Source organism: Octopus sinensis, linkage group LG23 (assembly GCF_006345805.1).
Source record: "Octopus sinensis linkage group LG23, ASM634580v1, whole genome shotgun sequence".
Taxonomy (NCBI): Eukaryota; Metazoa; Mollusca; class Cephalopoda; order Octopoda; family Octopodidae; genus Octopus; species Octopus sinensis.
This window is the reverse complement of record NC_043019.1, coordinates 24,716,062-24,728,561: the sequence shown is the minus strand read 5'-3', so window position 1 is coordinate 24,728,561 and position 12,500 is coordinate 24,716,062. Positions and strand designations below refer to the sequence as shown.

The following is a 12,500-nucleotide window of genomic DNA, read 5'->3' as shown; positions in this document are numbered from 1 at the left end:
AATGAGAAGTGAAGGAATGCAAACTGCAAGAAGCAATCAGAATAGATAGAGAAATAGCGCGGATTCTCCTACAATGGTTTAGAGCAGTGTCGAAGGTTGTACTGACTTTCATGGGAGCAAGGTGTAAAAATCTCTAATGTAGTCAGGGTGTAAGCTTCTTTACAATCAGTCTCTTTTCGACCAGACACATTTAGCATCTTCTACTGCTACTGGTGGAATAAAGCTGGCATTTCTCTAAGTTTTTATCGAATATCGCAAATTGCAACTGACGTTTTCAAAAACTTCGAGTACTTGGCTATTGCTGTGATGTTCATATACATACATACGTAGGTACGTACGTACATACATACATACATGCATGCATACATACATACATACTACATACATACATACATACATACATACATACATACATACATACATACATATACATACATGCATACATACATACATACAAACACACACACATATACACTCACCCACAGGTGAGTGTGGGTAGGTATATATATAATAAATATTAGGGAATAAATCCAAACTTACAGGGAAAAATCAGATTTAGATTTGCCTAATAGTGGTTCTGTCTCTAATTTAATATAATATAATATATATATATATATATATATATATATATATATGTATATATATATATATATATATATATATATATATATATATATATATATATATATTATATATAAATAGATGAGTGTATTTTACCTTGTTAACAATTAACACGGATAAATAAATGAATAATTACCAGGGCAAAAATACTTGTTTAAACCTGCGTTAACTCCCTTTTTTATTCATATATATATATATATATATATATCCATGTATGTATGTATGTATACAGATATATACACACATACATATACATGTGAAGTAAGATAAATAGATACTATTTTGAGTAGATTCGGCCTCCAAATTTAACCACATGGAGTTGTTTAACCAGATCAGTTAAACACCGACCCATTACAAGAAAGCTACATACTCTTTGTGTTCACTTAACCTCGCTTAAGAGTTCTAATGAGACCGAGTCTTGCTTGCGGCTATCAAAGATCAGATTCACTCCTCATCTCCATTTAATGTTTGGCCGAGTTAAACAGAGTGAGCTTTCTTATACTTAAGATTAATTTTCATTAATTCGAAATAACTAACTTCTCGTCACACTGTTATGATCGGAGTGGTAAACCAGTTAAGTTTAAGTTTTCTGTTTTCCCGCCAAAGAATAGTATTGTAATTTTATTCTTAACATCGTGTTTCATTAGAATAAGGAACTGCTGTTTTGAAGATATATATCTCTCTATATAAACGGCAGTTTGTCTGTCTGTGTGTCTGTGTGTCTGTCAGGTTGTACCCTCACCCTGACCAAGGCTTTCAACCGATTCTGATGAAACTTGACACACACATAGCCCAATGTCATAATTCAAAACTAATGCGGCAAAAGTTTTGAAAAATTCCCCCAGTTCTGAAGAAAATTGATAAATTCGACATGGGGTCGAGAATCAGAAACACAAACCACAGACTGTCTAGGGGACGCAACTCGAGCTTTTTAACTCTCAACTCCATCAATATCCAGCTACTTGAAGCTATTCCTGGTGATGTCCATGTCTACAAATCTATTGATAGGACAGCAGACCCCGCCGAGCTTGCCGATTATCCTGTTGAATTCCTGAATTCACTTGAACCACCAGGCCTGCCGCCACACATCCTGAAGTTAAAAGTCGGTGCGCCCATTATGCTCATAAGGAATTTGGTTCCACCTAAACAATACAACGGCACACGTCTGGTTGTGAAACATTTGCCACCACATTTAATAACGGCCACAATACTTACCGGTTGTGGGAAGGGAGAGTACGTCTTCATTCCACGCATGCACCTTCAACCGTCGGGCGCTGCCCTACCAATCCACTTCAGGCGTTCTCAGTTTCCTGTTAAACTCTACTTCGCAATGTCCATCAATAAATCCCAAGGCCAAACGCTACAAGTCGCTGAGTTACAGTTGGGCGAACAGTGCTTTGCCCACGGTCAACTCTATGTGGGCTGTTCACGCGTTGGGAGGCGCAATGATATTTTCATGTTTTCGTCCAAAGGGACAGCTAGGAACATCGTATACACAGAAGTATTCGAGTGAAGAGAAGATATTGCAACCTACACATGCGCCTTCCTTCCCTAGAGGAAAAGGACTAGAATGGGATTAGACGTTGCCTACTAGGGGCTCTTACATACCCGGGCAATGCCGGGCTATGCTGCTAGTATATATATATATATATATATATATATATATATATATATATATATATATATTCAAAATATGACCGCGTGTGTACCGTTGGCGATTTTTTCCTGTCTTCCCTTCTCCTATGTTTCCGACGAAGAGCTCCGCTCGAAACGTTAAACCCTCCTTCTTCCCTTCCTTCCTGAGCGTCCAATAATACTATATTTGTTCCAGGTCCTCGCGTTGTTGTGTTTTCTCTTTGTGTTTTCATGTTTGGATTAACTATATATATATATATCTATACTATATATATATATATATAGATAGATAGATAGATAATAGATAGATAGATAGATAGATAGATAGATAGATAGATAGATAGATAGATAGATATAAGATGAAGTGCTGGATAATAATATTTTTTACTAAGTTACTTATAGCAATATATGAGTGGTCTAAAGCGATATTTAATACTGTAGGTTTCCGTTCAGTTTCCTAAATGGTGATTATTTCTTTGTTTATAAATGTAACACAATTTAAGAAAAGCAGCTATATTTAAGTATAGAGCAGTAATTATTTGGTGTATGTCTTTGAATAGTTCAGATATTTTCTGAATCTCTCCGACTTTTGATAATTTGTGTTTCATGTAACACTCAGTCTATTTTCTTAATATAAAGGATAACGGAAAGCAAATTTATTTGATAAAATGCTAAATAAATAGGTTGATCAGCAATTCTGAGAATAATAGAAGCTAACTCACTTTCGATGGGATTATTTTATCTGCAAGAGTGATCATTTATAATAAGAGTCGGTCCTTAAATATAAATGTAATATAAGGCCTTCGTAAAGTTGGACATTCAATCCAGTTATCGAATTCTAATTGGGTAGCTTTTCCCTCAGCATATAAATCCATACAATTGACTGTAATACAATTAATTAGTTTTATAAGTATTTCTAATGTTATTATAGTGACTCTCTTACTTTCATCCGTTGTTAATATTGAAAAAATCTTTGAACATCTGAGCTTGAAGAACTAGCAATACCAGAAATTATCAAATTATTAGATGCCAAACCTTATAACAATAAAGTGTAAAGATGACTGTGAGAGTTCACAGCTCAGAGAAGATGAATAATTTGTTTAATAAGAATTCTATCAAAAACATCCGTTTATAGTTAATTTCATTTTGCTGTCAGAAATCAAAGCAAATGTTGAAATATTGTAGAATGCATATTGGTTGAACGTCAAACAACCACGTACCATACAATTGGTGCCATATTAATATATGGTCCAAAAGTACCAAAAGTTGTATTTTATTTACATCTCTCTTCCGATGCTTTTGTTGCTCAAAATCGAAATCCAAAGTGTCCAGCATCTGAGAGCTAGATTTGACTTATATAAATAGCCTACAACCAAAATCAAAAGGCTTTCTTTTATGAAAGTTATTCAAAGCTTCTATTTCAAGCAGAAGTATAAAACCACTCGACTCATTTCTTTTGCTGCAAGAATTTCGTCGAGACGGGAAAAATTAGAATAACAACGTTTCAAGTTTCAGTTTGGAATCAATTTTATTATATTGATCTACTTGGTTGTATCACTTTTCTCCCTGGATTGTTCTACACAGTTGTGTATTTCCTTCACACACACACACACACACACACAGAATTTATAACTAAAGTCGATCACGATGCGAACATCAAATTTCCTCGCTTTAATTTTACTCGTAAGTATTATTTTATATTTCGTTTTTGGATTTGGTTTGCAAGATTCTTTATATGAGTTCGTGTGTTGAAGCATATTCTGTTGTGTCTGGGGAGAGTCATTCTCTTTTGAGTGTGTTAAATAATAAGGTACTAAAAGAGAATGACTCTCCCCAGACACAACAGAATATTATTTTATATATATGCTGTGAATTTCGTTATACTCTCTCACACGCAAACGCACACACACGCGCACACACACACACACACACACACACACACACACACACACACACACACACACACACTCACACAAACACATACACACAGAACGTGAAGTTGCAAAGCAAACTTCTTAACCACATTACCATGCGAAACGTCGAAGTCACTATCAACAAAGACATAACCAATATTAATCAATATTGATTTCTTTGTTCAACGTTCGTTGTTTTTATGCCCACAAAAACAGGGTTTCCTCCTTTCAACTAAATTCCAACATTTTTGTAGCAGGAGAAAGCAAACGGGACATTTCTACATCTTTGAATTTATTGAGAATTGCACAGATGAAATACAGCAATTTCAACTGGAATAAAGTCTTGAAATTGGTTCATTTGTGTACACACACACACACACGAGGGGATACCCAAGAGTAACCGGAATTTTGCAATGTTATTTTATTCTCTTAGTTTTACATGTTTACACTTTTATCGCCTTCGAAGTATTCTTCATTTGAAGCCATGCATCAGTCCAGACGCTTTTTCCACAGTTCGAAGCAGTGCTGGAACTCTTGTAAAGTGATGCCTTTTAAACACCTCCGTCGTTTTTTCTTCACTTCTTCCACATCTGAAAATTTCGTAGCACCAGCTTTCGTCACCAGTGATGATCTTCGAAAAAAGGTCCGGATCAGTTTCCAACTGTTGTTTCAGTTCACGACACGCATTCAGTCGTGACTGCTTTTGATCTTCCGTGAGCAAGTGAGGCACAAATTTTGCCTCAACTCGTTTCATTCGCTATTCCTCCCACATAATTCGTTGGCAGGAGCTCCAAGACACACCAGTCATATCAACAAGTCCGTCAATTGTTCTGTGACTGTCCCCCCATGATCAGCTCATGAATTTTCATGATGTTTTTATTCGTTTGGGAGGTCGACGGAACCCTTGAACGAGGTTGGTCGTCAAGCGACAAGTGACCATTCCTAAAGCATAAAAAACACTCGTAAACTTGTCTTATGCTCATGGAAGTGCCCCTGTTTACTGTTTGAAGCATGGCAACTGTTTCGGCCGCTGTTTCAGTCATCGCAAAAATCGACAAAGAAGAGAGAAGCACTGCAAATCAAGGACGCACCACGTGGTAGTACGAAAGGCGGCGAGCTGGCAGAAACGTTAGTCTGCGTTACGTTGTGAGTTCAAATTCCGCCGAGGTCGACTTTGCCTTTCATCCTTTCGGGGTCGATAAATTAAGTACCAGTTACGCACTGGGGTCGATGTAATCGACTTAATACCTATGTCTGTTCTTGTTTGTCCTCTCTGTGTTTAGCCCCTTGTGGGTAGTAAAGAAATAGGTATTTCGTCTGCGTTACGTTGTGAGTTTAAATTCCGCCGAGGTCGACTTTGCCTTTCATCCTTTCGGGGTCGATAAATTAAGTACCAGTTACGCACTGGGGTCGATGTAATCGACTTAATACCTATGTTTGTTCTTGTTTGTCCTCTCTGTGTTTAGCCCCTTGTGGGTAGTAAAGAAATAGGTATTTCGTCTGCGTTACGTTGTGAGTTCAAATTCCGCCGAGGTCGACTTTGCCGTTCATCCTTTCGGGGTCGATAAATTAAGTACCAGTTACGCACTGGGGTCGATGTAATCGACTTTAATACCTATGTCTGTCCTTGTTTGTCCCCTCTGTGTTTAGCCCCTTGTGGGTAATAAAGAAATAGGTAGTACGACTTCACCCGATGACGCCGGTCGACAGACTGATGTCTGAGGGTCGCATCAAGTGGCTCCTAACGGCGGAAGCCTGGACTACTACGGGGTTGGTCCCACAGAGAACGTTTCCAGTTACTTTTGGGTACTCCCTCGTGTATATACACATACAAGCATTAAAATGTTTATAAATTCCATCCTAAGATTATTGTTATTATTATCATAACATTTATCCTACGTTATATCGGTACAACTCGATGCAACATCCCGAAACTGGGTCTCTTGTCAGCATCATTAGACTGTGGCCGGCATAACGAAATAGAAGCTTTATTTGCATATTCAAAAGTCTCAAATAAACAAATTTAAAAGGTTCAAACACACACACATATGTATGTATATATATATATATAAATAAAGATAAAACTTACTTGGGAATCGATGCGTGGCGGCATATATATATATATAGGGTTAATCCAAACGGGAAAACAGAAAAAACAACAACACGTGGAACAATTACAGTATTATTATTATTAGGCGCTCAGGAAAAATATATATATATATATATATTCTTTCTTTGAAGTAGTCTAACCGTATTCCAATAAACAGGTAGCACCAGGACTTATCTACCTAGTTACCTACCTACCTACCTACCTACCTACCTACCTACCTACTTACCTACCTACCAATCTATCTATCTACCTACCTACACACACACACACACACACACACACACACACACACACACACAAACACAGACACACACGCACGCACGCACGCACACACACACACATACACACACACACACACAATTTATCCAGGTCGAAACAGCCCAAAGTTCCTATGTCTCTATGCCTGACCAGTTGTTTCAGCAAGGTTACATAGCACGTAACTGTGAGAATAATCAACACATGTCCCGCATCACTTCTTGTATTGCTCTGCAATCCTCCGTTGGTATCCAGCGATCAAGTGACTATCAACCTTGTAGCAAGACTGAGCATTAACTGAATGCATTTTCTTTGAAATATAATGTTGATGCAACTAGTAAAATAATTACTTGTTGGTGGAAAGGCGGCGAGCTGGCAGAATCGTTAGCACGCTTAGCGGCATTTCGTCCGTCCTTACGTTCCGAGTTCAAATTTTGCCCAGGTCGTCTTTATCTTTCATCCTCTGGGGGTCGATGAAATAAGTACCAGTTACGCACTGGGGTCGATGTAATCGACTCTCCTCCTCCCCACAAACTTCAGACCTTGTGTCTCTAGTAGAAAGGGTTATTTGTTGGTGGAAGGAAATATTAAGGAAGTAGGCTCACAGTGGGTTTTATCCCCATTCATTTCCTTCTAATTCACCTCTTCGTTCGCCTGCCATTCGATATCATTAATTCCTTCCTCTCTTCGCTTCTCGTCTCGTCTACATTTCGCCTCATTTCTTGCGCAGACATCCAAAGATCAGCTGCCAAGGAAGCCAAATATATGGAGATCCAATATTTCGGAGTTCATGCCGGGCATTTAAGGTAACTTAGATATTATGGAAGGAGTAAGAAAATTACCCACGTTTCAGAAGGCAGAACACCCACCGGGGAAATTCAGCCAATCAGGAAGAGGTGCAGTGCGTTATGTATGAAAAGCTCCTAATTCCGGAAGAGTGTAACGGGGGTGATAATGGGTTGCATTAGGGGTGACTATTATGGAAGGCTCAGGCTTTTAAGAACGAAACATTCACACATGGTCATGAATTAAAGAAGAAACATTTTATTGTGATGTACTGGCATGGACACAGACGTTAAAGCTCTTTTAAAGTGTTTGGAAAGTCATTGTGTTTGAGAGCTTTAAAAGAGATTATGTCCTCCCCTACCGCTGCTTTATTCTAAGAAAAGTGGTTCAACCTGCATTTTTTTATGATTGTTTGTTTTCTTCCTGCGTATCATTCCTGCAGTTTAGAATGATCAGATCGCTATCAAACTTTCAGATGACGAGATGAAAGCATCGTTCATTTTCGACAATATATCGTTACACCCAGGGTAATGTATGTATGCGTGTACGTATGTGTGTCTGTGTATGGCGCGCATGTGTTTACACAAGGCACAATTTTATCAAGTGGCCAGCATGGGAATAAAAAAACTTTACAAAGGTAATAATTATTTAAAATTATAAATTGGTGTATCTGAGAGATACCACCACGCTGAAATAGCAGCCAAAACCTGACCCTAAAGCCACATTAAATGTTCATATAGCACTAGGAGAGTAGACAGAGACACAAAATAAACTAGCAGTACTATATGAACATTTAATGTGGCTTTAGGGTCAGGTTTTGGCTGCTATTTCAGCGTGGTGGTATCTCTCAGATACCCTAATTTATTATATATATTACGTTTTGAGCTCAAATTCTGCCGAGGTCGCCTTTGTCTTTCATCCTTCCGGGGTCGATAAAATAAGTACCAGTTGAACACTGGGGTCGATGTAATCGACTCTTCCCCCCACCCAAAATAAATACCCTTGTGGCAAAATTTGAAACCATTATTATTATTATTATTATTATTATTATTATTATTATTATTATATTATTATTATTATTATTATTATTATTATCATTATTACCATTATTATTATCTACCTATATAAAAGAGGAAAAAAACTTGCACACTTTGGCTTTGGTAAGGATTCAATGGCACTTGACGTGCTAGGATCAAGCTGAAATTTTTCACACCTATAAAAGGCGTGGAGTAGTTATGGCCAGAGTAGGTTTCAAGTCTCTATTTCGATAACAAAGGCCCGAAACAATGCATTTTTTTGCTTGTGAGTGGATGTTGTACACTATTGCCTTGAGTTGTGTTCACGCAACATGTTGGACTCTACGCGTGACTGTGCGCGTGTTTGCACGAATGCAACGGAAAAATGGAGCGAAAACACGTTCAATTTTTGAGTTTTTCGAAAAAGAAAATATGAGCATATACGTAGAAAAATTTCCTGAATCGATTGGAGCAAGTTTGAATTCTCTAGCTTGAAAAATGCAAATTCTAGCAGTTCTGAGTGTGCCTTTTTAAGGAGTTCTCAGTTGAAAATGGTGTCAAAAAATAGCTCAAAATGAGAGAAATATTTTGCAGACCGAATCGCCTCAAAAATAGAATGGGAAATGCTCTTAATCTATATATATAAAGCTGAAGTTGTCTATGTGTGGCAGGTTTGGTAGGCTTCAACTAACACAATCTCTTCCGAGACCCTGCAGCGCAAGTTGACCAAAACTGAGAGTATGATAGATGAAGGCTTGCTCTTCAATCCGTAGAAAATAAAATTCAAATCGGACCATGTTAGGACCAAAAATTATTTACATCAAAAAGGTGCTTTTTTTCCTATGAAAACCCCTATTTTTTACGATTTTTTGACTGCTGCGTCACCATTTTTCGGTGTATTTCAACCAGAAAAATGTTCACTTAAAGAGAATAACAAGCTACATAATGCAAAATTTTTACTTTTCAAAAATTCCAATTCTAAAGGGTCGAAAGAAACCCGAGCAACGCCGGGCGATACTGCTAGTTATTATATTATTATTATTATATTATTATTATATTATTATTATTATTATTATTATTATTAGTGCTAGTGGTATGGCGACGAGCTGGCAGAATGGTTAGCACGCCAGGCAAGATACTTAGCAGCATTTCGTCTGTCTTTACGTTCTGAATTCAAATTTTCTGAGGTCGACTTTGCCTTTCATCATTTCGCAGTCGATACAATAAGTACCAGTTGAGTACTTGGGTCGATGTAATCGACCCCCCCCCAAAAAAAACTGCTGCCCTTCTGGCCAAATTTGAAGCCATTATTATTATTATTATTATTATTATTATTATTATTATTATTATTATTATTATTATTATTATTATTATTATTATTATTATTATTATTATGGCGGCGAGCTGGCAGAATCGTGAGCATACCGGACAAAATGTTTAGCGGTATTTTGCCCGTCGCTACGTTCTATGTTCAAATTCCGTCAAGGTCGACTTTGTTTTTCACCCTTTCTGGGTTGATACATTAAGTACCAGTGAAACATTGGGGTCGATGCAATCGACTAGTCGCCTCCCGTCAAATTTCAGACTTTGTCCCTATAGCTAAAAGGGTTATTATTATTGTTGTTGACGTTGTTGTTGATGTTGTTGTTGTTGATGTTGTTGTTGTTGATGTTGTTGTTGTTGTTGTTGTTGTTGATGTTGTTGTTGTTGATGTTGTTGATGACGTTGTCATTGTTGTTGATAAATTGGCAAAATCTTAAGAGCAATGGACAAAAGTGCTTTGCGGTGATTGTTCTGTCTCTTTATATTCCAAGTTGAAATTCCGTCGACTTCAGTTTTGACTTTCATCCTTTTGTCGAGTTCTGGAGTTGAATGTTATCGGCTTACTCTCTACCCTCAAAACTGATGGCCTTATCCCCACCCACCCTCACAAAATTTCAGGCTTTGTACTTTTATTAGAAAGAAAGGATTATTATTATTATATTATTATTATTATTATTATTATTATTATTATTATTATTATTATTATTATTCTATGTTTGAGTTTTGCTTTATATTTGTACAAGTTGGCTCCAAGTCTCATCCAGAGACCTCAAGAGACAACAGGTTGGAAGTTCATGTTTATTATTATTATTATTATTATTATTATTATTATTATTATTATTATTATATATATTATTATTATTATTATTATTCTATGTTTGAGTTTTGCTTTATATACTTGTACAAGTTGGCTCCAAGTCTCATCCAGAGACCTCAAGAGACAACAGGTTGGAAGTTCATGTTTATTATTATTATTATTATTATTATTATTATTTATTATTATTATTATTATTATTATTCTTCTTCTTCTTCTTCTTCTTCTTCTTCTTCTTCTTCTTATTATTATTATTATTATTATTGTTATTATTATATGTTTCAGTTTTGCTTTATATTTGTACAAGTTGGCTCCAAGTCTCATCCAGAGACCTCAAGAGACAACAGGTTGGAAGTTCATGTTTATTATTATTATTATTATTATTATTATTATTATTATTATTATTATTATTATTATTATTATATTATATTATTATTATTATTATTATTGTTATTATTATATGTTTCAGTTTTGCTTTATATTTGTACAAGTTGGCTCCAAGTCTCATCCAGAGACCTCAAGAGACAACAGGTTGGAAGTTCATGTTTATTATTATTATTATTATTATTATTATTATATTATTATTATTATTATTATTATTATTCTTTTTGACCAGGCTCCCGTGGCATTTATGGGTTTTTCCACGAGTAACCTTTCGAAGCGCCTCCCCCCCCCCCCAATTGGGAGTTCTTTCTAATTGTTACATTTTTTGCTGTTTTCTGTTTACATGGACTTTTCTTTTTCGTAAAACCCTTTGTACCTTTCATCCTGTCTTCGTCCTCACATGTTTTTTTTTTATTTATTTTAGCCCTTGTGGCCAATGAAACAAGAATTTATTATTATTATTATATTATTATTATATTATTATTATTATTATTATTATTATTATTATTATTATTATTATTATTATTATTCAGTAGTTTTATTTTTATAGCGTGCTTTCACTTCACTATCGAGCGCAGCCCTGTGTGCCTTGAGTATGTGCTATGATTTGTTGTGATGCTCTGATGGTTATTGTATGGAAAGTGTTCTGCGTAGGATGTGTGGAGTGCCCAGTAGTGCAATTTTCTGTATGTTATATGTGTTTGTAAGTCCTGGTGTTTTTGTTATGTATTTGTCTGAATATTTATTTATCATGCCTAATGCACCAACTATGATAGGAATTGTTTCTGTTTTTTAGGTTCCACATTCTGGTTACCACTATTTCCAGGTCTTTGTATTTTGAAAGTTTCTCCATTTCTTTTAGAGACACGTTGTCATCTGCTAGTATTGATACATCAATTAGAAAGCATTTTTTTTTTCTTCATGATCTCTTATTATTATTATTATTATTATTATTATTATATTATTATTATTATTATTATTATTATTATTATTATTATCATTATTATTATTATTATTATTATTATCATTATTATTATTATTATTATCATCATCATCATCATCATCATCATCATCATCATAATCTACTGTTGTAGCTAGTGCAGGTTTAGTTTCTTGTCAATGTTATTGTATTTACATGGAGTGAAAAAATGCAATGGTCCAATGAAAATTTCGATTTATGACTGCTGCATCGCAGTTTCGTATATCTGATGTTGCTGTTGCTATTGCTGTCGTCTTCGTTGTTGTCGTTGTAGTTGCTGCTGCTGCTCTTGTGGCTGTTGTTGCTGCTTGTGATATCATGCAGTTGCGTCCCTGAGCAAGATACTTCAAACTCTTGTCGTATTAATGTTTCACTGACTCCTTTTTTAAGGGGGCGATCATTTGCAGACAGTCACCCATTCATCGAAAACACACTCGTCACATAAGACATAACAGCACCAATAGAATTTGCAGTTACATCTTTCGGTGCGTCGAACCCTGAGAGTGTTGTATCCACGACCGCAACACAAAGTATTACAGTTGTCCACATCGGAACCAGTTCGATTACAAAAACGGCCCGTGGTACCAAGTGAATCGATTTCAGGATCTGGGTCACAAAAACTAGGTGACTTTTCATAGTAAACCAGATCAGTTTGACGTGGATA

The 12,500-nt window shown here is 36.0% G+C and overlaps 1 protein-coding gene across 1 annotated transcript in view; it reads right to left on the bottom strand.

Annotated features, from left to right (window-relative positions):
• The window catches only part of LOC115223400 (protein Wnt-10b-like), a gene marked incomplete at its 5' end in the record, with an annotated part of 37,874 nt that overhangs the window by 19,309 nt on the left and 6,065 nt on the right, over nt 1-12,500 (bottom strand). The window contains one exon of the mRNA XM_029793914.2: nt 11,944-12,500. This exon is cut by the window's right edge and continues 213 nt beyond it. Coding sequence (XP_029649774.2) covers nt 12,234-12,500 — 267 coding nt within the window. The remainder of the gene's footprint in view (nt 1-11,943) is intronic.